The sequence below is a fragment of the Crotalus tigris genome, unplaced genomic scaffold (assembly GCF_016545835.1).
Source record: "Crotalus tigris isolate CLP2741 ecotype Arizona unplaced genomic scaffold, ASM1654583v1 scf7180000020724.653033, whole genome shotgun sequence".
Classification (NCBI taxonomy): Eukaryota; Metazoa; Chordata; class Lepidosauria; order Squamata; family Viperidae; genus Crotalus; species Crotalus tigris.
In genome coordinates this window covers 420,089-444,644 of record NW_024098152.1, presented here as the reverse complement: position 1 = coordinate 444,644, position 24,556 = coordinate 420,089, and the positions used below count along the sequence as shown (strand labels likewise).

The 24,556-nt window shown below is 57.8% G+C and overlaps 2 protein-coding genes across 6 annotated transcripts; one reads left to right on the top strand and one right to left on the bottom strand.

Moving 5' to 3' along the window:
- Positions 1–735: 735 nt before the first annotated feature.
- On the bottom strand, positions 736–12,534 carry TLCD2 (TLC domain containing 2). 2 transcript variants are annotated; one of them, XM_039368230.1, is made up of 4 exons: positions 11,793–12,534; positions 11,626–11,708; positions 4,909–4,991; positions 1,970–2,477 (listed from the first exon to the last, which is right to left on the bottom strand). In XM_039368230.1, the coding sequence occupies exons 1-4, from the start codon at positions 12,503–12,505 to the stop codon at positions 2,121–2,123; spliced, it is 1,236 nt and encodes a 411-aa protein (XP_039224164.1). In that variant the 5' UTR covers positions 12,506–12,534; the 3' UTR covers positions 1,970–2,120. The 2 variants fall into 2 exon arrangements, with proteins under 2 accessions (XP_039224163.1, XP_039224164.1); XM_039368229.1 differs by lacking the exon at positions 4,909–4,991 and having other exon boundaries at positions 736–2,477.
- A 569-nt stretch (positions 12,535–13,103) lies between these two features.
- On the top strand, positions 13,104–24,556 carry LOC120319401 (apoptosis-inducing factor 3-like). 4 transcript variants are annotated; one of them, XM_039368227.1, is made up of 19 exons: positions 13,104–13,229; positions 15,356–15,434; positions 16,301–16,410; positions 16,768–16,877; positions 18,093–18,137; positions 18,233–18,314; positions 18,412–18,524; positions 18,880–18,966; positions 19,346–19,437; positions 19,531–19,661; positions 19,788–19,903; positions 20,298–20,369; positions 20,473–20,536; positions 20,921–20,997; positions 21,067–21,184; positions 21,656–21,754; positions 21,891–21,966; positions 22,318–22,422; positions 22,499–24,556. In XM_039368227.1, exons 1-19 carry the CDS (start codon positions 13,205–13,207, stop codon positions 22,545–22,547), a joined length of 1,650 nt encoding a protein of 549 aa, XP_039224161.1. In that variant the 5' UTR covers positions 13,104–13,204; the 3' UTR covers positions 22,548–24,556. The 4 variants fall into 4 exon arrangements, with proteins under 4 accessions (XP_039224161.1, XP_039224159.1, XP_039224162.1 ...); XM_039368225.1 differs by having other exon boundaries at positions 21,067–21,754; XM_039368228.1 differs by lacking the exons at positions 21,891–21,966; positions 22,318–22,422; positions 22,499–24,556 and having other exon boundaries at positions 21,573–21,739.

Below are 24,556 nucleotides of genomic sequence, written 5' to 3'. Positions count from 1 at the left end.
CAATCAGCGCCGGCTCCGAAGGACGGTTTTTCTCCGTTTGCCTCGGAAACGATCGGAGCCCTTCCGGTGTCGGCTGCGGGGGGGGGGAAGTGTTGGTTCGCGGGCCCGTTAGCCTCCCCCCTCGCTCCGCCCCCCCTTTCCGGGCCCTGGGCTCCCCGCGCGGGACCGTCCGCGGGGTTGACGAGGCTCCTCGTGGTGGCCCGGCGGCCTCGTCCCGAGCAGGCCCTGGGCTCTCCTGGAGGGACACCCCGCCCCGGGGCCGGACTCCCTCGAGCGGCGACCGAGTACCGGGGTTCCCTCCCCGCCTCCCGGATCCGCACACCGCGCGGGGGAAGCGACACGGTAGCCGGCTCGACCCGGAGGGAGGAGGCGCATCGCTCGAGGCCCGGAGGGAAGCGCCGCTGCCGAGGCTGAAACGCCTCGCCACCCCGCCGGCCTTTGCTGGGCGGCCCGTCTCTGGGTCGGGGAACCTCCGCCGGAGACACCGGACCCAGAGAGGCGGAGGCCCTTCCCGTCCGTCGGCCAGAAGAGCAGCCCCGGTCCTGGCGGTTCCCGTAAAGGGAGGCGAAGGCTCAGTTGCCCTGAAGGCGCTTTTTCCAAAAGGCAGCTGGACTTCCTAGACTATTCCTTGAAGACGTTTTTTCGCTTCCCATCCAAGGAGCTTCCTCGGTTCTTCTTCGGTTCCGTTCTCCACCGTCCCAGTCAGCGCTGAAGAAGCTCCTTGGATGAGAAGCGAAACGTCTTCAAGGAATAGCCGAGAAAGTCCAGCTGCCTTTTGGAAAAGCGCCCTGGGGACCTCTGTGACCCAGAGGAGAGAGACCCTCCCTGGACGTCAGTGGTCGAACCCTATGCTCCTGCGCTGGAGGGTTGCTTGCAGGCGCAGCCCCATCTGCCTGAATGAGTGCAGGGTCTGGCCACTGCGTGGATGGGGGAGGTTCGGTTTTCTCCCTGCAGAGTGTAGTGAGGATGCATCTGGGTACCTCTATGGCCTCCTCTCCTTTGGGAGTTGCATCATCCTTGCGTATCCCCATTTCTCTTCATAGGGACGGAGGGGGCTGTTTCCACCCTGGGCAGCCGCTTTGCCTTCAGGCTGCTGCCTTTCGGGATCAAAAACTTCCCCTCCGTAAACCAAACCGCAGAGGCTCTGCCTGCCTGCCAAGCAGGGCCAAACAATTAGCATTTGCTAAAGTTTCTTTATTATTGTGTGCACACACATCTTGTAACATCTTGTTACACACATAAAAAATCACATAACTGCTTTGTAATCCCAGTTTAGAGACAATTACTTGGCACTTAGTGGGCTAAAGGCACTGGCAGGTGGCATCAGGGTGACAGTCCCAGAAACGGGCCTCGGCTCTGTTGCTGACAGCAGCAAACATGCCTGAATAGCCTTGGAATGCTGCCTTCCTCGGCTCAACTGCAGGACCTGTTCGTAACTCTTGGGAGGGAAGAAAGGGTGAACCGCTGTGTGACAGTGATAATCCCAGCAAAACTCCAGCGATAGTGATCCATCCTTGCTTCTTTTTCTTTCCCACGATTCCCAAGTCTGTTCTAGTCTCTTTTGTACCAGAGCTGGTGAAATTTACCTACAGAGCAATCAAACCCCAACCAGGGAGGTTCCTTAAGAAGTGCTATTCTCCAGAGAGTCCGCCGTAGGCATCAGGGTGGGGAAGGGGAGACAATCTCTCTGCCATATCCTTCCACGGCCCAGCAGCTTCCTGGCTATTGCCACGGGGTGGGGGTGGAAGGGAAGGGGTGGGGCTAAGAGCACCTGTTCTCAGGAGGCTCACCTTGCACGGGGAAGTGTAGCAGAAGTAAACATCAGAACACAGATGCACAGGGCGAAGTCATTTCAATAAGGCCCCTACCTCAGGGAGGGCAAAGCGAAGCACACCTTGCTGTGAGACCATCACTCCCGGCCCTCCCGCCAAACAGCACCATGACACTCTTCCACGAGGCTCTCCAGAAAGGCTGGCCCTGCTCCCGACTTGCATCGCTGGGCAGCCGGGGGGGGGGGCGCCTCCTGAGCAGCTGGGGAAACCCCTTCCTCCTGCTTGCGTGGGTGCTGTCTGCCTTGCTCCGGCTCCTTCTCCCTTCCCCTGGCGCTTGGCCGGGAACTGCTACTTCTTGTGAGACGGGAGTAGATCGCTGCGTAGCAGACGGTAGAAGAGGACAACGTTGATGGGCAGCATGATGGCCATGCCCATCATGCCCATGGCACAGGGCACTGCTGGGACGTTCTCCCAGTTCAGGGCCAGCCAATGGCTCATCCAGGCCAAGATCAGGATACGAAACACCAAGTAGGTGCCAAGGTTGACCAGGCTGGTGAGGCGGAAGGAGGCGGTGTTGGCCAAGCCAGCCATCTGCAGGATCTTCCGGAGGTGCAGGAAGACGGAGTTGATCTCCACCAGCAGAGCCACCATGGCGAAACCCACGAAGCGACGAACCAGGAAGGCAAAGCCGAAGCAAAGGATCACCTGGAAGACAGCAAGGCTGAGCTGACTATTCCCCTGGGTGCGCTCTGCCCTGGACCCCCTGGCAGAAGCGGCTGGAATCCGGCTGCAACAGATAGGAACCCTCCTCCTGCTCCTGATCATCACCGCCAAAAGCAACCTCGGTGCTCCAGCTGCCACCCCTGCCCCAGGGCGGATCATCACGGCCTGACCCGCCTCCTGATCCATGGACTGGGCCAGCCCCCAGGCTTCAGTTCTGCTCCCACAGACCTCGGAAAACTGGCTCCATGACAGAGGGCAGGACAGGTAAGGTCAAGACCCAGTGCCTACAGCCTCCCCCCTCCAGTAGCCAGTTTTAAAAATTAGTTCTCAGCCTTAACTGCGGAAGCATCTCAAGCACACATCCAACAACCTTTTCAGCCATGACCTTTGTTGGACATCTGGGGTTGATGGAAAGCACACAAAGGTTCCCCTACGCCTCCCCACCTCTTAGCCCCTCCCCCCCCCCGGTCAGTTCCTGGGGGAGAGTTGCAGCTACCGAGGGGGGGGGCAGGCAAGACAATTCAAAGCGTCAGTTGCTGAGGACTGGACTCTCCTTGAATGGTAGAACAAACCTGTCTCTCTCCCTCCCTCTCCCCCCCCCCCCCCGCCTGCAAGATGTGCTTCAGGCGGATTGTAAGGAGTTTAGCTGTTTAAGTTGGAAGCCAGTCTCGGTCTCTGCTAAATTTGATTCTGATGTGGGCAATCCAGAGATCAGGAGAGAGATGGCAACTCCCTACTGAGGCTGGTTTTCAAAGGCACACTGGCTCCCTCCCTGGGTGCCACAAAGGCAGTCTGCACAGACTCAGAGGCCCTTCTGCCTTCCTGTCCCCTCTGTTGCCCTGAGGCCGAGGATTGGCATCCCAACCAACATGAACTATCGCAAACTCGGCAAGATTCCTTCATCCTTGCTGTAGACCAGCCTGACTGGTCAGATGGCCAGTGGGCAGCGGGTGGGCACGGCTGCAGCAGTCCTTTGGGCTGAAACTGAGGCTGGACCTCTTTCCCTTTGTGTAATGTGGAGAGCAGCTGGTATGAAACGAAGCCAGGGCAGCTCCAGCTGGTTCCCCTGACCCAGTCAGAATGTGGGCAAGGCTGCTCATCTGCTCCCCCATCCTGCCCCCTAATCGAAGCCTTGCTGGTCCCCTGAAAGCAGCCCAGCAGGGACAAAGCACCAATCTTCATGCGGAAAGATTGGGGGGGCTCTGGATATGCCTTACTATTTATTTGTGGGCTCCTTGGTGCTCTCTGTGTTTGGTGGTTTGCTTGCAGATGTTTCATTATCCAACTAGGTAACATGATCAATGCTGGTGGATTTTGCTCTCTGCTTATATACAGGGGCGTGCCCCGCCAGTACTGGTGGAGGTTTTATCCTTGATTAGGCTATTGTTTTCTACTTGATTGTTTGTCTGGTGTTAAATCCTGCTTATTTGGCTGTTGACAGAGATGTTTTCCAGTCTTTTTGTTTCATTCTTAGCTTTGAACGGGGTATAAATATGGTTTATTTCTATCTATCTGTTGATGGCTGATTTGTTTCCGGGAATTCCCCAGGTCTGAATTTGGCTAACCTTTATAACCATTTTTCACACGACCGTTCAGGCATCCCCACGGTTATGTGATCAAAATTCAGACATTTGGCAACTGACTCATATTTATGACGGTTGCAGCATGATGCGACTCCCCTTTTGCCACTTTCTGACCAGCAAAATCAGCGGAGGGGAAGCCAGATTCTCTTAACAACCGTGTTGCTAACTTAACCCCTGCAGGGATTCGCTTAATGTGACAAGAAAGATTGTAAAATGAGGCAACATTCACTTAACAACTTTCTCACTTAGCAGCAGAAACTTTGGGCTTGTAAGTCAAGGACTGCCTGCCCTTGGTCTTTGGGCTTTAGGATGTTCCTGAGGGTTTGTGTGCTGTGTGATTGTAATAGTTGGTTGACTGTTTCTGAGATGTTTTTGATTCCTGATAGTGTTATCCTTTTCATAGCCTGTGTGGGTTGCAATGTAACAGGTTGAGTGATTGGGCACTTTTCATTTATGTTACCAGGCTTCAAGTTACTCTGGCTGCAGACACCTAAGCAGCGAAGAACAGGAGCCCGGTGGGGTGAGGCCAGACCCCCTGGAAGAGGGAGGTGCCCACAGCAACTGGCAGGCCGAGTCAGGGCCAGGGGATGTCGGAGGCCCCGAGCGTTCATCCCACAGGGTCACCCTTGCCACGGCCACCCGCCCTGAGTCCCACACTTGTGGTTCTCCCTTCCCCCAGGAGGAGCCCAGCCTGAGCCGGGAGAGGCCTCCCTGCCAGTTCACCCAGCCCTGGGCATCCTCTGCACCCTCCGAGCTTGGCTGCTCCTGCCAACTCACCCCTTGCCCGGGACAGCCCTGTCTTCTTACCATGAGAAACACGAGTAACTCACCACAAAGTGATGGAACAGCAGCTCCCAACATTTCTGAAGCTTCTCATTACAAATCATGTCCAAGGAGTCCTGCACAAAATACCCTACGGAAGAAGAAGTGTCCCATCAACAACCTGGTTCTCCTTCCAGGGTTACTCCACGCCCACTTTTCAGACCAGCTCGGTGGCCGGGAAGGCCAAGCAGAGTCAGGTCCCCGGGGCGGGGAAAGTGGAAGAGCCGGGCAACCAGCAAGCTGGCAGGGAAGCTAAGAGGAGCCTTGCCGTCTTCTTCCCGGTTCGTCTCTGGGGCTGAATGCTGGGATGAAGTCTAAACTGGCTCAGGCCCAACCCTGGTTAACTTCCTCTTGCCTCTCCCCTGCCCCCCCCTCCACTCCACTGTCTGCAAAATCAGGAAGCATCATCAGAAGGGGAGGCTGTCCTTTGGCCCGGCAAGTGGACTCATAGTTGTGGACGTTCTTCATCCTGCTGTTTTCCCATCAAGCTGCAGGTTTAATTCTGTTGAAGGTCTAAAAGCTGTGAGATGTTTTTAAATGTTATGCTTTTGCTTCACTTTAAACAGCCCTTGTTTTTACTCCAATTTAAATAGAACAAATGGATGAGAATTGTAGCTTTTTTAGACATGCTGTAGTTTTTGCTCAACGTGCTTAACTAAGTTGACTTAAAGGGCTTGTGGGTGTCTTCACACACCATGCCAACCTTTCACCAGTTTATCACGTTGTGGGTTGGAGGGATCGTGAAGATCATCTTGTCCAAACTTCTGCAATGCAGGGAAAAGGATGAAATCACTCGTGAGATTCGGCTGCCCAGCCTGCCCTTAAAAACTTCCCAAGATAGAAAATGCACAGTTTCAATAGACAAATCTCTTCTTCCATTCGTTTCTCCTAATATTTCGGCAAAATCTAGGAAACTGCAGCTCCTCTCCACTGCCTATAGCCACGGACAAGAGTTCCTGACCCTCTTCTCTACGGGCCTCTTTTATACCCCTGAACACAATTACCCTGTTTCCCCCTCGCCTTTCTGTGGCCCAGAGCGAGCACAGAATCAAAACCCTTGGAAAGGGTGCTGGGGGGGGGGCTTCCCTTCCAGAGCCCCACCCAGAGCTTGCCGCACTAATGGCGGCCCAGCTGTTGCATGAACACAGCTCCAGGAGGCCAGCTGGTCACTGTGTCATGGTTCCGAAAGAAGAAGCTTCACTGCACTCACAGCCAGGCGATTCCTGCTGATTTAGAGTTTGGATCTCCCTCACTAAAGAAAGCTTCAGCCCATTGGTTCTTGGCCTCCCCTTGGACACGGTGCAGAGTAAGACCAGGGGCTCTTCCCCACGGCGGCCATTCAGGCACGGCCTCTGGTGCCTTCAATCTTCTTGCGCATGAAAACAGCCTGCTACGTTGTTCTCCGTGGGATTTAGCCACCCTTCCCCTCTTTGCTGCACTTCCCATTGCCCAGTGCTCTTCTTGTGGCACTTGGGCAACCAGAAGGGGACCCGGCATCCAGATACAGTCCGAGCAGTGCAGCCACAGAGCAGCACGACAATTGCCTCACTTCCGGTGTTCTTGTCCCGTGTTCCTCCATTGAGGCCACCCAAGATTGCATTGGCTCCTTTGACAGCTACCGCAGACGGCCGACTCGTGCTTCATCGTGGCCCCCCAGAAGACCCGGATCCTTCCCACGAGGACTGCTGCGTGTTCCACAGTGCCAGCTCTGGCAGCCTCTCCTCACAGGGCACATCCCGAGGGGCCTTCTCTGAACCAGTTGCAACCCATCCATGTCCCAGGAACAAGGGTCCACAGTCATGTCACCAAGGATTCCACGACAGCAGCAGCAGCAGCGTGTCCTGCACTAAAATGCCCAGCTGAAGAAATTCCTAATGGTGAGAGCAATCAACCAGTGGAAGCTGCCTCCAGAAGCAGTGAATGCTCCAACACTGGAGGTTTTTAACTAGACATTGGACGGCCATCTGTCTGCAATGGTATAGGGTCTCCTGCTTGAGCAGGGGGTCGGATTGGAAGGGCCCTTCCAGATCTTTTATTCTATGTTCTAAGAAAAGTGGCTGGGCTGGGTCAAGGCCACAACTTCCCTTTTAAAGGCACGTTCACAGGCACGTAGGCCAAGAGGGCGAAATGCCAGAGGCACCTGCAGGGTGGCATTATATGTCTTGGATACAGGATATAAAAAGCGGCAAGAAAAGCAAAGAAGCGAGATGCAAAATGGGACCTCGACGCTGGAGGAGGCTGACAGGGTAAGAGAGGAGACGGGAACTGCTGGAGAGGGTTTCACTGGCAAACTTGGGAGCAAAGGGGAGCCTGCCACTGTTCTAGAACCGGGAGCTAGATTGGCAGGAGAGAAAGGGCTGCAAGCAGAGATAAAAAGCAGTGGAGACGGTTGCTCTGGAGCGGCTCTCGCAGGTTCTAGCCGCACCATTAAGTTCTGGGTGTGAGGGCAACATCTAGATGGTGGGAAGGAGCCAGCTGGGGATTCATCAGCAGCTCACAAGGCAGAGAGGTTGCCATTCCGGCAAAGGGAAAGTGAAAAAAAGAGTATAGTTCCCCAGAAGGAAACCTAAGCAAGGAGAAGCGCCTCGCTAGGAAGACCTCTTGGGCTCACCTTGGCTCTGCCAGAAGGACCCAAAGGAAACAGGGTAGCTGCCCAAGGAAGCTGCGCTAAGGAGGGAGGGATGCACTTTGGCTGGCAGGTAGAAGGGTGGGGGGAGGGAGTTGAGCCCTCCGGTGAGAAATGCACCCAGAGTAGGCAAGGAGTATCTTGCAAGTGCTTTTGAAACCAGGGGGAAGGTCCCCACGGGGAAGGCCAAGACAAGCCTATACAGCACTTTGGGCTGCGAGAGAACAGCCATCGCATGACTGGCCCTGGCTGACTCATGAGAGGAAGGCTGGTGGCTGCAAAGGAGGTCCTAGTGCCAGCGCAAGGAGAAGCTCCCTTTTCACAGGAAGACAGGCTCAGGAGGAGGAGAGGGAAGATGAGGAGGAGGAGGGGGAGGAGCGAATGCAAGGGTCTCATGAAATTCTCCCTTCCTTGCCCCCTGACCTGCTTCCTCCAAAGAGGGAGTCCAAGTGCAAGAGGGACACAGGCTCCCTTCAGAGCGCTTGGGAGACAAGCCTGAGACAGGCTTGATTGGCAGGAATCACAGTGGAAGGAGGAAAGAGCCTGTCTGTCTGGAGCGCCAGCAGCCTAGACCTAGACCAAGGGAGCAGGTGAACAGGTGCTCTAGGCCAGTGGTGGCGAACCTATGGCACGGGTGCCAGAGGCGGCACTCAGAGCCCTCTCGGTGGGCACGCGCGCCCTCGCCCCAGTCCTAGGCCTTCAGCTGGGTTTTATAAAAGCTTTTTGCTTTAGGCCTCCGCTGCCGTGGGGGGAAAAAAAAAAGATTCAATCAATCGGTCAATTTCAACTTCTTGCGAGGGGAGGAAAAATCTTGCAAAGTTGGAATTGATTGAACTTTTTAGTCCCACCCAGTCTGCTGTTACCACCGCAGCCACGCCCACCCAGTGGGCCACACCCACCCAACTGACCACAACCACCCAGTGGGCCACACCCACCCGAGCATAAGTGGGTTTTGAGTTGCAGTTTGGGCACTCGGTCTCTAAAAGGTTCGCCATCACTGCTCTAGGCGCTATAGACATAGGGAGATCTTTAGCTAACGCAGCCTAAGGCAGTCTTTCTCAACCTTGGCTACTTTAAGTTATTTAAAAATTATTAAGGCAGCATATAAATAAAGTAATAATGTAAACTGTAAATGTAGTATATCTGTTCAACCAGGGACATCATCCAAATAGGCAAATCCCCTGGGATGCAGGCATCAATCACCGGGTCTCGATTCTTGCTGCTCCTGACTCTCTGTGCACAGCAGCCCCTCTCTGCTGAGGCTGGAGCCCCCAGGTCCAGATGGCCACCACACCTGACACCCTGAATCGGTTCCCATCAGGGAAAGGGTGACAACCCCAAGCACACAATTAGCCTAAACCTAGCCCTAATTCTAATGAATGGAATGGAATGGAATGGAATGGAATAGAATAGAATAGAATAGAATAGAATAGAATAGAATAGAATAGAATAGAATAGAATAGAATAGAATAGAATAGAATAGAAAAGAGCTGGAAGGGGCCTTGGAGGTCTTCTAGTCCAGCCCTCTGCTCAATTCCATATGGATTCAAACCAGAAGTGAGGGAATGATTGACTGAACTCTAGAGTCCACTGAACTGGGGAAGCAAGTCCTATTTTGTGCACTGTGAAATAAATAATAGACTAATGATGCTTTAATTTTTTGTGGAGTTTTAAAATTACACCTTGAATTCAGTAAAAGAAGTCTCTAAAATGTAGCAACAGCCTGTATTTACCCCCTTTTCTGAATGGTTTTTTTTCTCTGCAGTTTTAAATCATTTCCTGAAATGGGGAAAAAAACTTTTTAAATCCTAGCAGCCTCAGAGGGATTAACTTAATCCTCACCCGAAACTTAATCCTATAGGGATTCAAATACCTTTTGTAACAGTTAAAGACATGCAAATTTTAATCAGAAAATAGACATGCATGTGCACACATTTGCAAATGTAACCAATAGCATAAATACACATTTAGGTGTTTGTAAACATCCTGAAGCATCACCTTAATAAAGTTTTACTCCACTCCAGCAAAACCCAGGAAAATTTAACTAGGAACCAAATACACACCAATCAAGCAGCAAGTGTCCAACAGTGATGATTGTTACCTGCACATCTGGACATGTCAGAGACTGATTCTGGTTTTACTGCTAGAAATGTCCATCAGTAGGTGGTCATTTTACCTGCTCTTCTTCAGGGGCGGAATGGTGTTGTCATTGTAGGGTCTGGGCTGCCCCTAATACTGTAACGTTGCCTAAGCCAGGAAAGACTGTATGGAAAACTTTTAAACAGCAAAAGAGGAAAAGGATCTTAGGGTCGTGTCCTCCCCCCCCCTTGTCTGTCCGGGCATCCAGCCTGAAGGGAAAAGGGCTCCCAGCAAATCTCCAGGGGTGAGTCGCCTCTACTTGAGCAGCAAGAAAACCCAGCCCTTCCCCTGAGTGGCCGCTGCCAGCACTCTTGAGCCATGTCCGCCCCAGCTGACGGGGGGGGGGGGCTGAGGGGGTGCACAGTGAAGCGCAAGGGAAAGGGAGGGGCCCTCTGCCATTTCTCAGTGCATAATGCTCCTCCAGCAGAGCAGTAACTGGGGACTAGTGTAGGCTGAGCTGACAGGTGGGACTCCCTTCGAATGCCTCCCTTCGCTTAGGGAGGGGGGCGGGAGGATCCATGTGCAATACCAGAGACAGGTGCAGCAGACTGAAGTGGTACCTCATTGAATAGTAGCATCTGAGAGAGGGATCTCGGAGTCTTAGTGGACCATCACTTAAATAAGCCAACACAGTGCTAGGCTGCATTAACAGAGGGATAGAATCAAGCTCAGATGAAGTGTTAATACCACTTTACAAGGCCTTGGTAAGGTCACACTTGGAATATGGCATCCAGTTTTGGTCACCACGATGTAAAAAAGATGTTGAGATTCTAGAAAGAGTGCAGAGAAGAGCGACAAAGATGATTAGGGGACTAGATACTAAAACATATAAAGAACAATTGCTGGAATTGGGTATGTCTAGTTTAATGAAGAGAAGGACGAGGGATGACATGATAGCAGTCTTCCAATATCTCAGTGGCTGCCCCAAAGAAGAGGGAGTCAAGCTATTTTCCAAAGCACCTGAAGGCAGGACAAGAAGCAATGGATAGAAACAAATCAAGGTGAGAAGCAACCTAGAACTAAGGAGAAATTTCCTGACCATTAGAACAATTAATCAGTGGAACAACCTGCCTCCAGAAGTTGTGAATGCTCCAACACTGGAAGTTTTTAAGAAGAGATTGGACAACCATTGGTCTGAAATGGTATAGGGTTTAGGGGGTTGGACTAGAAGATCTCCAAGATCCCTTCCAATTATTCTGTTCCTATCCTATCCTATTCTCAGTCACCGCTCTGGCTCTCTCTCCTCATCACCTCATTACCTGACCCAGATCCAGCTTCCAAAAGGGAAGAGCAATTGGTGGTTTATCCCCACCTCACCTGCTGTTCTGAAGAAGGGGGTGTGTGTGTGTTTCTTTCTGCACCATGCCTCCTCCAGATATTGTCGAGAATTCCTGGGAACCCCAGTCCAACCCGCCTGAAGGGGTAAAGTTTACTGAACGATCCTTTGCCGCACTTAATGTGTGTGTGTGTGGGGGGGGGCATTGGGGAGCACAGATGAACGAAAGGGAGACCGAGCTGTAAGCTTCCCTCAAGAGGAAGGGGCAGGGGCCATCACGGCCAGCAGTGGCTGCCACGGAGCAGAAAAATGGAGCGATTGTGTGCCCCCGCGGTCACATGCAAGGAAGGGAACGACGGGCTGGCTGGCACCAGTTGCCTCCTCCGCCAGATGCCAACACAGAAGTGTGGAGGTGCTCTCCAGGGCCGACAACGTGGAGCTCGGCTGCCCCCTCCCCATCCAGCAGGAGAAGAGGGGTGTTACTGGCCACAGGATCGGGGGGGGGGGCTTCTCTGCTTTAGCGCTGTCCCTGCATCGCAGGAGCCCTTTCAAGCAAGCCGAAACTAAACGGCGGCGGCGGCGGCGGCGGCGCTTTCCTTTCCCGGCTCCCGCTCTGCCTCTTCCCGGGCGGGGGGGGGGCAGGGGGCTGGTCGGGGAACGGTCTGGGGCAGGAGAGGCACTTACCGATGGAGATCCCCAGCAAGCAGTGCGCGGAAGGCGAGAAGTGGTCGATGAGATCCTCGCCCATCGGGGGGTAGAAGTAGAACCTGCGGCCGGAGAAAGGGGGGGGGTCTGTGAGTCCTCGCCCGGGGCGGCTCCGCCTGCCCACCCCGACCGCGACCTCCACCCACCCGAGTAGGGCCCAGGAGCCGCTCAGCAGGCTGTGGGCCAGCGACGTCCAAATGTTGCGCCACTTCCAGCGGACCGGCTGCGCCGGGGAGGGCGGCGGCACCAGGCGCTCCAGGACGGTGTTGAGCAGCCGAAAGGCGCCCATCGAGCCCCCCGGCAGCAGCAAATCCATCGCGGGACTGCCCGAGCCCCGAGCCCGCCGGCCCCGCCAGTCGCCCTCGCCCGCAGCGGAGCGCAGCAAGCCCGAGGGCGGCGGGGAGCCGAGAGCGCGGAGGGCCGGGCGGGAAAGGGGCAGCCGCCAGGGGGGGAGCCGGAGGTGTGACGGCAGACAAACCGTCCCCCGGCGGCGCCCGCCATTGGCTCCGTCGTCGCCCCGTCTCCATGGCGACGGCCCCCCCGCCGGGGAAAGGGTCTCCTCGGACAGCCGCCGGCCTTCCCGCCTCTCTCTCCCGCCGCGCCGGCTGAGAGACTCCAGGCGCCGCGAAGTGCCCGGAGCGCGACGCCGGCGCGGTGGGCTTCGGCGGCCGTTCTGAAAGCCCGGCCCGGCCTCGGGGTAGCGCACCGCCGCTTGGCAACCCCCGCGGCGTCCGCAGGGCGGGCAGGGCCGGGCCGGCGGGATGCGCGGGCGGCCTTCGGAGCGCGAGGAATCGGGCGACACCGGAGCAGGTGGCGGGACGGAGCTGAGCCGCGGGGACCGCCTCGGCTCGCAGCGCATGTTCCGGGGCTCCAGGCGGAGGGGGCCGCGTGGCGCTGCCGGGAACCCCCGGAAGCGGTTGCCCGGGACTGCAGGCGGCTACCCACCCCAAAGCGGGCGGGAGCTGCCCCCCTCCACCCGCTCCCCGGTCAGCCGTTCCGCCGGCTGCTTTTGCCCAGGACCGCCGAGGCGTGAGCGCCGCCCCAGCCCGCGCCGCCGGTGTAGGTTGCGGCCGCCCGACGCCTTTCCGCGGCTGCTGGGAGTCGCCAGGGCTCCCCTTGCTGGCAGCAGTCCCGGTTATAGCTTCCCCGCTCGGTGGCTCGAGCCAGACTGGCCAGCGCGGGCGCCCCGGAACGGGGGGGTGGTGTCCGGGCGGAGACCCTCCAAGCTTCGCCAGCAAAGCTCGGGCGCGGCGTCAGGTCTTCTCCTCGCCTGTTCCCCGCAAGCGGCCCGCTTCTGCGGTCCCACCCCTGCGGTCTCCGGTTCGCGGGAGTGGGCAGAGCCCCAACGCTGCCCTCCGGCCCCCCTCGGCTGCGAGTCGCCGGGATCCTCGCCGACGGAGCCGGGCGGCTTATAAGTAAATGCAGGCCGCCCACTTCAAGCGAGTTCGGGGGCGGCGCCAGGTTGGATGCGCGAGGAAGGAACGGGCTGCTTGGCAGGCGCGCCCCGTCCCCTCTTCTGTTCCGAGACGCCGCCGCCGCCGCCCTGTGTCCCTTCCCGATGGCAGCGCCAACGCCAAGCCCCGGTGAGTTTGGGCTCCTCGGGGCGGCTGCTCTGGGGATGGGCGAGGGGCTGGCACCGGGGGGGGGGGCGCAGGGAGCCTTGGCTGCCGTCGCACAGGTCAGCCTGGGCTGAGTGGGTCAGGCGGGGACACCCCTCCGGGCGGGCCAGGACGGAAGAGCAGAAGCCCTCAGCTCTCGAAGCTGAAGGCCTCCCTCCGCGGGGATGGGCAGGCATTCTGTCTTGGGCGCCAAGGGGGCTGAGTTCCCCCTACCAGCTTTGCGGCAACCCTGTGAGGAGCGGTCAGTTAACGGGTTGTGGGGTCCAGCTCAGGAAGGCTCTTTGCCTGATCCCTCGGGGGCTTGGGGGGGCTGAAAGGGGACAGCGCAGCCCCGTTCCTTTCCTACCCAAGAACGGTCACTGCGCATGGAGCAGAGGCCGCTTCAACAACTGGAGCAGTTATTGACCCTGCGCGAGGGGCCATCCTGGGTGGACCCACAAAGCCACCTACCCCCTCACCAGCCCTGCCTTTGGCGAGGGAAAGCAGCCACCCTCCTTCAGCTCTGTTCTGCCAGATTCTAGACTTGAAAAGGCCTCCCCTGCCCCACTGGGCTGCACTATGATCCCCTCCCCCAGGATTCCCAGCCTGGAAAACCTGTCAGGCTGGGAATTGCGAAGGAAGGACGCATCAAGCTTAAGGAGGCTGAGCCAGACCTTATTGCATTTGTTTGATGTGAGGTGGATAATTCTTCCCCGCGAGGGGGGTCACGGGTTGTGGCAAGCACCGTGGGGAGGGGAGAGGCTGGCGACTTGGGTGGGGCTGGGAAAATGAGGCTGTTTTACAGAAGGGCCCCCCTCCCCGCCCCTTTTCCCAGGTGGGGTGGGAGTGGGGACTCTAAAGCACATCTGACTTTATTGGGTTTGCATTTCAGTCAATTAACATTTCCCGTAAAGTTTAGATCTTCTTAAGCATCAGCCCAGAGAGGCACCTTGGCCTAGTGATTAAGGCACCAGGCTAGGAACCGGGAGGCCCAGAATTCTAGCCCCAGGAAGCCAGCCGTGGCGGGACTCGGGCCAGTCCTTCTCTCTCAGGGCTGGGGAAGACGGGGGGGGGGAGACCCACAAGACAAGCCATCACCCCCCCCAAGCTCTTTGTCAGTATCTGTGTGTGCTATTCATGGTAGGGATCCAAGCAGCATGGGGGTGGGGGTGGGGGTTGTCCGCCTCTGGCAGGGCTTAACTACAGATAAGAGGTGTGGTTGAGTTTGCCTGGCAAAGAGTTCCTCAGGTGGCACAAATGGGGCAACAACTCTCTCTGAGATGGCATAGGTTCTCCTGCTTGAGCAGGGGGCTGGACTAGAAGACCTCCAGGGTCTCTTCCAGTTCTATTCTGTTCTGTTTTGTTCTATATTTTATATCCTATTCTATATTCTATTCTATTCTGTTCTATTCTATATTCTATTCTATTTTCTATTCTATTCTATCCTATTCTATCCTATCCTATCTTATAATTCCATTCTATTTTTTATTCTGTCATTCTATTCTATTCTATTCTATTCTATTCTATTCCTATTCTGTTCTGTTCTATATTCTATATTCTATTCTATATTCTATTCTATTCTATTTTCTATTCTATTCTATATTCTGTTCTATTCTATATTCTATATTCTATTCTATTTTCTATTCTATTCTATCCTATCCTATTCTATCTTATCCTATCATATTCCATTCTATTTTTTTTCTATTCTATTCTATTCTATTCTATTCTATTCTATTCTATTCTATTCTATTCTATTCTATTCTATTCTATTCTATTCCTCTCTCGCTGTGCTTGCAAAGGCAACTCCTGCACTTGGCCCCAGAAAAGGCAGCATCCTCTCTTGACAGCCAAGAAGACTTCCTTCCGGCTGAGGAGCTCTCATCTTTTTTTGGGGGGGGAGTCTTTCTGCCTGCCCCAGTGCTCGGCCTGGTGGTAGGAAGGGAGGGGGGGGATTTTGTGAGGAACTCTTCCCTGGCCAGGAGGCTCTCTGCTACTTCCAAGGCGCCATGCAGACCTGCAGCTGCTGCGGAGGGTCCCCTGGGAGGGGAGGGGGGATGTTAGTAGGTACCCCCAACTTCCTCCTCCTCCTCCCCCTCCCTCTCTCTTTCCAGTCTCAGCCCAGAAGATGGATGGAGCAGACACTCTGGTCACCCAGCATGTCTGCCGCGAAGATGAGCTCCATGACGGAGAGTAAGTCCGCATCCCCGGGGCCAGAACGGGGCATGGGGCCCCTCTCCTTGCACAAGGGGTGAAGGAGGAGCCAACGCCGGCATGCACAGGGCTGCAGGCTGGCGACTGGGTCAGCCTCCCAGCCAGTTGAGGGGAGCCTCCTCAGGGTCAGAGAGAGGCCCCTGTGTGGTGGGGGGGAGGTCCAGGATGACCTCATGGCCACACCCTTTCCCTGCCCTGAGATCCAGCCCTCCTGCTTCCCAGGCGAGTCAGTGGGGCTGGCTGGGACTATGCTCCTGGCCCTTCAGTTCGGCTGGGCTCAGCCTGTCGCCTCCAGAGGCAGCCGAATGCCTGGAAGGCTGCCGGGGCCTGGGCCAAGAGGACCCGGCTTGTCCTTCAGAGCCTCCCTTGGGAACCCGGAGGGTGCTTCCCTCCTACCCGCCTGGGTGCAGCTGATGGCAGTTTCGGAATGGATGATCAGGGCCAGCCCCAGGACGGAGGCTCTTCTGCAGCCTCTGGGCTCCCAAGGCAGCCCTTGCAAGGCCTTGTGGTGGGGGGGGAGGGGAGAGGGGGCTTTCAGCCAGGGCTTTCTCTTGTTGGGGGGGGGACTGCTATTTCTTAGCCATGTGTGAAATGTGTCTCCTTTGGTCCATTTCTAAGAGACACCCCCTTTTTTTCATCCTCTGAGAAAACCTCCCAGTTCTTGCTTTTACAAGGTGGCGGGGGGGGGGGAGGGCTTCCAACCAGGTGCAGGGGGACTCAATGCTGTTATGTTGTTATCACCAGCATTTCCTCCACTCCCCCCCATCCATTGTGTCTGGGGGGCTTTTTAGGAGCCTAGCAAAGGCTTCTTGGGCCAAGGCTCTTCTGCCCTCTCCTTGGTGCAGGATGCGGGAGGTCGAGGTGGCTGGATGCCCAGTGCTGCTGGTGAGGGAGGGCCTGGACCTCCGAGCGCTGGGCGGCAGATGCCCTCATGCCGGAGCCCCACTCTGCAAAGGTGAGTCCTCCCCCCACTGTGCAGCCTCCTCTGGGCTGGGAACAAGGGAGGGTGGGGCCCTTGTCATACTAAGCAAAGGCCTGGGTTTGGGTGCTCTGGATCCAGGCTCTGCCCATGGCGAGGGGCTGCTCCCTTCCAGCCCTGCCCCTTCTTGGGGATCCCGGAGAGGCCTTGGGCTTCAAGAGCAACACTCGCACCCCTTGCGGCCCTATACTGGCCTCGCTGCGGAGGGCTGGTGCCCGTAGCTGCCTCTTTTCAGCTCTGGCAGTCTCGGCTGCCTTTGGGCGCATTGCATGCCCAAGGTTTCTCAATGGACACTGCTCCCCCCCCCCGTGGGTCTCTTTTTCTGGGTTTCAGGCTACTTGGTAAAGGGCCGGTTGCGTTGCCCCTGGCACGGTGCCTGCTTCAGCACCAAGACTGGCGACATTGAAGAATATCCCACCCTGGACTGTCTGTCTGTTTTCCAAGTACGTCTGAACTCTGCCTGCCCCCACACTCCCCAAAGGGGAATGTGGGGTCCCAGGTCCGAGAAGCTTTCATACACTGTTCTTGGGGGAGGGGTCTTCCCCGGCAGCCTCTCAAAGACTCTTTTTATTGGGGGGCGATGGATGCTTCTGGATCCCTTAAGGTGAGAAAGGAGCCACACAGGTTGCCACTGCTGAGCCCTTTAGGATCTGAGCAGCAGGGCAGCTCCTGCCAACGCCACCTGCCCTTGTGAGTGCGCCCTCAGGCCTAGGCCCACTGGGGTTGCATGCCATCCTGGTGGGGCACCACAGGCTGCCCCTCTCCCCACCCCTGTGTGCCCAGCCCACTGCTTTCCTTTAACCCCTTTGGCACGGTTCTGTAGCCTGGGCAGAATAAAAAGACCCCGCTGGGGCCCAAGACGCAGGCAGATATTATATTTATATCCCACCTTTATAATAACTCAAGAGCAGATGTTATTTATATCCCACCTTTATTATTTTTACAAATAACTCAAGGCAGAGAACATATCCAAGGCACCTCCCACCTCCTTTTCCCCACAGCAACAACCTTGTGAGGTGGGCCGGCCTGGGAGAGGGACTGGTCCAAAGACACCCAGCCAGCCTTTATGCCTAACGCAGGACTAGAACTCACGGTCTCCCACTTTCTAACCTGGCCCTTTAACCTCTAGACCAGGGGTGTCGAACTGCCGGACTGCGGGCCGGATGCAGCATAGCGACACTGCGCCCACCCCATTGCTGGCAGTGGGAAAAAAGTTGTGATGTTGCGAATTTGACACCCCTGCCCTGAGCCAACTGCCGCTGGACAAAGCTGCCTTCCAGTTCCAGCAAAATGGAGCTCAGCCAAGCCAGGCACCAGCCAAGCTGGCGGGCAAAGCAGTGACACAGAAAGAGGGCGCTGGAGCTAATCCCACCCATTGTGGGGAGGGGGGATTTCTCATAGGGAGGGGTCAGGCCGGGGATCAGCAGGGCAGCTTGGACGGGGGGGGGGGAGAGGATTGGGGGACTCCGTCCCCACAGCAGGACCAATGGCTCCTCTGCCTTCCCCTCCTAGGCGGCAGAAAGGGCTCTCTGGGGCTCGTAGGCCACTGCTTGGAGGGGGGAGGGTGCAAGAGAAGAGCCACTTCGGGACTCCCCTGACGGCCTGGCACAGCCCCCCCCCCCCGTGGGCCTCTCAGGACAGCCCCTTGCTGTTTGCAGGCAACCGTGAAGGAAGGGCAGGTGTACGTCTCAGCCAGGCTGAAGGTAAGTGGTCTCCCCGCCTGACACAACGGACTGCAGGGCATCTCCCCACCCCACCCCCCACCCCGCTTTCCTCCCTCTCCTTCCCTCCCTGGCAGGATCTTGAAAGTGGCCGCAGAGTGAAGCCCATGGCCAGGGAGTGCCAGCTGGACCACCAGACCGCTCTGTTGCTGGGAGCAGGTGAGCCGGTGGGAGGGGGAGGGAGGGAGGGAAGGGCAAAGCCAGGCCAAGGTCCAGGGCAGAGCTGGACCGGCTCTCTTCCTGCCCACCCCAACAGGCCCGGCAGCCCTGACCTGCGCTGAAACTCTTCGGCAAGAGGGCTTCACCGGCAGGATCATCATGGCCACCTGGGAGAACCACCTTCCCTACGACAAGACAAAGTTGACCCAGGTCTGGGCTGGGGAGGGACGGGACTTACCTTGGCATGGGGGGGCATTTGGTTGAGGGGTGTGCAGGGGGAGGGCCGTTGCTCAGAAGGGGAGGGGGACAACCCTCTGGGCTTTGAAAGCAGCCATCGGAGAGGGAACTGGCCCAAGAAAGTGCATGGAGGTCCAGAAGGGGGACCCCTCCCCTCACAAGCCTCCGGGATAGCCCCAAGAGCAAAAGTGGGAGGGAGGAAGAAGGGGGATGTCTATCTCCCCCTCCTCTTGGATGCTCCCAATTGCTGAAAGGGCCCCAGGTTCCCCATGCCTGGGCACTGGGAAGCCCCCAGCCCATAAACCTTGCTTCTCCTCTGGACTTGTAGGACTTGGGTGCTCCAGCAGAGAGCCTCTATCTGCGAAGTCAGAGTTTCTTGGATGCCCACAACATTGAGGTCTGGAAGCAGAGAGAGGTGGGTGGGGATGGCTTGGCACGATTCAACCTCCCCTTGGGGCTTTATGTCCCCCTCCCCCTGGCAAGTAGCTGGCCCAGCCCGAAGCTCAGAGGAGAAAACAGCTGCACCGTGAAATGCCCACCCTGCTCTGTGAAGGAAGCCCACCTTTGGGAAGATCTGTCCGCTGTGCCCCTACCTCATGGATCCCGTCTCAGCTCGGTAGCACATGGCCAAAAGCCAGCACAGGGGCCACCGGAAGGAATTGTCTCAGTGCTGGACCATCCAGACCTCCTTTGAGTCTGCTGCTGGCTTGGGGTCAGCCTGCATGGGGGGCAGGGTTTCACCTGGGCATCTGCCCACCCCGTGTGCATCTAGCCTGGCTCTCATCCGGCTGCAGGTGGTGTCTGTGGATCCCGCAGGAAAAATGGCCCACTTCCGGGATGGGACATCCCAGGCGTACAGCAGCCTGCTGATTGCCACGGGCTGTAGGTAAATGATGGCAACTGAAGTCTTGCCCGGGGGTGGGGGGAGCAGAGGGGGTGACCCAGGCAAGGGCTCTGATGGGCTTCTCTCCCTGCCCAGCCCTCGGAAGCTCCAGTGCCCGGGCTGCAGCCTGGGGAATGTCTGCACACTCCTCACCCCTGAAGATGCCAACTGGATCCTGGCCTGGGCCTTGGGCAAGACCGTGGTGATTGTGGGAGCCTCTTTCATTGGTACGGAGACTCTGGATTCATTTGCGCCCATAGCTCTGAGCTAGAAGGAGTGGGGGCTCTCCGCCCCTCCCCCAACTTTTCATGCCAGCATCCTCTCAGCTCCCAGCCTTCCTTCCTTCCATACAGGGATGGAGGTAGCCGGCAACCTGGTTGGCAAAGCAGCCCAGGTCCAGGTGGTGGAGAAGGAAGAGCGGCCCTACCAGCTGACCCTGGGAGGTCAGGTGGGCACCGTGGCCATGAAGGTAGGGAAGGGCAAGCAGTCCCAGGGCAGCGAGGGCTGCTCTCTGGGAAGCCCCCCGCCCCCGAGGCTCTCCCCAGGGGCACCTCCTCATAGGCCGATCCTTATAGTCGAGTTTAGGCAGGAAATCTTGGATGTTTTGCCGGAACAACATCTATAGTTTGCTTTTTTTTTAATTGTAGCCAGCACAGGAAGATGGTGTCACAGGGACAAAGCCCGAGCAATGCAAACATGTGGTGGGCACAAGTCCCGATTTGGTTCAAGCACTCCCGGGCTCAGCAAAACCCCTTCTAGGTCCCCCCTAGAGAGGTTTCTTGGAGCAGCCCCAGAGATGTGACTGGACAATGGCAGTGCAGCAAGGAGAATAATCCATCCATCCATCCTTCCCTCCCTTCCAGATGCTCGAAGCCCAGGGAGTTCTGTTCCACCTGAAGACAGATGTGGCCCAGATGCAGGGAGAGAATGGGAAGGTCTGAGACACGCCCCCACCCCCCACTGCCCCAGAGGCTGGCAGGCCAGGTCTACAGAAGGGATGGGGGAGAACTGCTGCATCTGCCTTCTTTTCCCTCCCAGGTCACCAACGTCATTCTTAGCAATGGTTCTGTTCTCCCTGCGGACTTGGTGGTGGTGGGCATTGGTGAGTTGGCAGCGCCTTGGCACCATGTTCACACTAAAAAAGGGGGAAAACAGAGGGAGGCTGTCGGGAGGGGAAAGGGGCAGGAGCGCCTTCTGCAGAAGGAGCTGCTTCCTATTTCCGATGGTCTTTGACCAGCATGGAACAGGGCCAGCATTTCCTCTTCTGGCCACCAGGGGGAGCAGTAAAGGCAGGGGCACAGAGGGCTCTGCTCCTGCCTCTTGCCCACCAGCTGGGGATCCCAGGGCTGCAGCTGGGCACATCTGGAGGGGGCAGGGCTTTTCTTGCAGCTTCCTCATAGATAAAGACATCCATCTGATCTTGAGGGGAGGGGGGCCAGCCCCGGCGTGAGATCACTGGCCTGACAGTTCCACTTCCTCTCTGCAGGCAACACTCCAAATACCAGTTTTGTCCAGGGAAGCTCCATCAAGCTTGACCGCACAGGGTCCATCCTGGTGGACCTGGTAAGCAGGGGTGGGTCCACCCTGAGGTAGTGCCCCCCCCATATGCACTGACTCTCTGCTCCCTTCCAGTTCATGAAAACCAGCGCTCCGTCTGTCTTTGCTGCTGGGGACGTGGCCTCCTTTCCTGTGGCTCTGGCTGGTGGCAAGTCCACACCCATCTACCACTGGCAGATTGCCCAAGCCCATGGTACCCCCCTCTTTCGAGCTAGACTTTGGCTATGGGGCAGAGGGGGCCCAACCGGCGGCAGCCAATCCCACCCCAAGCTGAAAAGGGTGGCTTGTGGGTCCCAGAAAAAGAGCAGATCACGGGTCTGGTTGGGCCCTGAACCAGCCCCGGCTGGGGGCTTGTCCAAATGGGGCACTCAGCCATCATCGACCCTCTCGGGGGCAACCTTGGCTCAAGCGCAGGGGAGCAGGGGACAGGCGAAGCCCTCCGGCCCCTGCAGTCCCAGAGCGAGGCTGGGCTGGGTCTCTCCATGTGTGGCGCAGGGAGACTCGGCTGAGCCCAGGGCTGCACTCTCTGCCGACCCTTCTGCATGGGCCTGGCTTAGTCCCTGCCCCCCCCCTCCTCCCAGGCCTTCCAAGCGCTTGAGCCAGCCAGCTTCCTGGGTTCCTTGTCCCACAAGGGGGGCAGACGGTCTGTCTCTCTCCTGCCCAGGACGCGTGGCGGCCCTGAACATGCTGTCCAGGCAGAGGCCGCTCCACACGGTGCCCTTCTTTTGGACCAAGCTGCAGTCAAAGACCATCCGCTATGCAGGTACAGCCTGGGGGACTGGGGGGGGGGCTGGGGTCATCCTGACAGGGCAGCGAGACGTCCAAGCTGGAAGCTCCCAGGCCAGGGAGACTTCCAGAGTTGCTCGGCCAGAGTTGGAGCCCCCCCCTCTCTTTCTCAGGTTACGGGACGGGCCACACGGAGACGGTGCCGGAAGGTGACCTGGGCCAGGAGAGCTTCCTCCTCTTCTACCTGAGGTGAGAGGAGCCGGAGAGGCAAACCGCCCACCTGGCTCTCCAGAGCAAGACAAGCGGATTCTGGGCAAGGCCTTTTGGGAGGGAGCCGGAGGACTCCCGTACTGTAACCCTCCTTCCTGCGGGAATGACGGTGACCTCGCCTGGAACAGCATCTGTGCCCCACCCGTGCCAGTGAGGGCAGACGGGGAACTCTGCTTAGCGGTGACCAAGTCCTCGCAGTCAGCTACGGCCAGAGGGAGGGGCTGGGGAGAAAGCAACTGCCCCTCGGTCAACTTTTGGGGCGCTCTGCACCCCTCCCCCTTCCCCGGCAACAGGGAGATGGTTCCCCCTCTGATATCTCTCCTCCCCCAGGGATGGCTGGGTGACCGCAGTGGCCAGCCTGAACTGTGACCCCCTGGTGGCCGTGGTAGCTGAGACCCTATACTCGGGGAGACGCATCTCCAAGCAAGAGGCAGAGTAAGTTCCCCCTCCCCACTGCCAGCCCTTTGGCTCTTTGTCCTGGCCTCCCCTGAGCCAAGTGTTATCTTTGCAGGACCATGATGGAGGCCAAAGAGCTGCCAAAGAGAGAGCCACCCCAATAGTCTGCCCACTGCTTGGGGATCACAGGCAGACGCATCCCCTCATCGGGCTGAAATAAACCGAGGTCAAGAAAATTGCAACTTCGTTCCCTTTCTTCTGAAACTTGAGCTGGGGCCGCTGACCACCAGCAGGCTTTCAGCTTTGCTCGGGCCTCGAGGCTCCAAGGCAGCACCCCCAAGATATGCGGACTTCTTTAACTCTCAGAATCCCCCAGCCAGTCATGTTGAAGTCCATCCATCTTCAAGGCTAGGAAGCTCTGCTGGGGGGGGGGGGAAGGTGCCAGACGCATGGCCCATTGGAGGTCACTTCCAACTCCCTCCGGCTGGAACAGCCCACTTCTCAAACCCTTTCTCTGTTAAGGAAGAGGCTAAAAGCAATGAAGAGACCACGTCATTTGTACCTGCGGTCCTGGGGGCAATCCCGCTGCAGGGGGAATTGGGGGCCAGATGGACCAGGAGCAACCAAGCCCCAAGGAGGGGGGGCAGAGGAAAGGTTGTGAAAGCTGTTCCTGTCCATGCACGCTCTATGTTCCTTCCTGGCTTAGAATGAAGGAAGCAGGGACCCTCCCCCGAATCCCAGGCAGAGCCAGAATCCCCCCAGCCACAGCAGCCCTCTCAAGGCACTCCCCTTGGCCACCAGCTTCCACAGCCCAGCAGTTCCATGCTCGGCCGGCAGATGGAGTGACCATCCTGGCATTGCTCCACAGGCTGGAGGGCACCGACTCCTGAATGTCAGGGAAGTCTATCCTCTGCCCTCCTGCCCCCCCCCAAAGGTTGTCTGGGGACACAGGAAAAGGCAGAGATGGGCCAGGACCACTTCTCTTGTCTCAATTTGGCTTACAGGCTCCTGCCTAGGTCCTGGAGCCCCCCCAATGCTGGGCAGATGGGGAAACAGGATCACACACACCCCCGTTTCCTCTCAGCCCCACCCAGCAAAACCTGCCTCTTCCTGTATTGCCCTGGCCTGGGAATCAGAGTGAGCACCAGGGTGCAGCAAGGGATCAACTGGCTAAACCCATCGTGCGCTTCCGGTCAGCAAGAGGAAGCAGCTGCCCCTCACTCCTCAGCTGCTGCTGCTGTGATGGGGCAAAGGGGCTCTGAGGGTCCCACTGGCAGCTCCAGAGGGAGATCTGGGGGGGGGGGAGACAGGTTCAGTTGAAAGCCCCAGGCCTCTGCCCAGCAACGAAGAGATCCAAAGAATGCAGAAGGAAAGGAGGCCAAGCTCTTTGGCCAAGAGAGCAGCCACCCAGGCCCCACACTGATCCACAGAGCCGAGCTCTGACCGGGCCTGTGGGGAAGCCACGGGCAGAGGCAACAGGCCAAGGCCTGACTGGGCGGGGTGGGCCATGGGGCAACGCAGCAGCCGCCCATTTGCAGCTGTCCAACGAGGCCGGTCTCCGAAAGGGCCGGCTGGAGAGCCCTGGAAATCCGGTGTGGGTGTGGGGAGCTCTGGAGAAGGAGAGGACAGCAGGCCGGCTTACCTGTCGGGGACTGGTCCAGCTGTAGGGCCCGGGCTGCCTCCATCCATCCATCCATGCGCAGGCCGGCCGGCCCTGGGCGAGAGCAGCTACGGCCAACAGTTCTTCAACTGGCAGCTTTAGTTGCTGGAGGGGACGTAAAGCGTGCCACCGAAGAACTGCTGCGCGGCAGCCAAGGGGGCCGGAGCGCCAGGCTGGGGGGCAAGGGGGGCGCCGTTAGAGCGGAGGGAAGGGGCCGGGTCCGCCTCCCCAACCTGCAGAGAGACCAGCGACCGCTTCCGCCCCAGACGCCGCCCGCCTGAGTCATCGCAGAAGGTGCCGGTCTCGGGGCTCCTCCGCAGCCCTGGACCCGCTGGGGCTCCGGGGAGACCCGCCGCCCGCGCGTAACGGGGAGGGGAGCCCTGGCAGGGCCGCGCTCACCCCGACGCGCATTCCCCGCGCGCCTGCTCCGGATGCTCCGCATTCCAGCCGTCTGCCGGCCCCTCCGGCAGCGCTGAACTTCGGCCCAAGGACGGGCAGGCGCTCCGCCCCGCC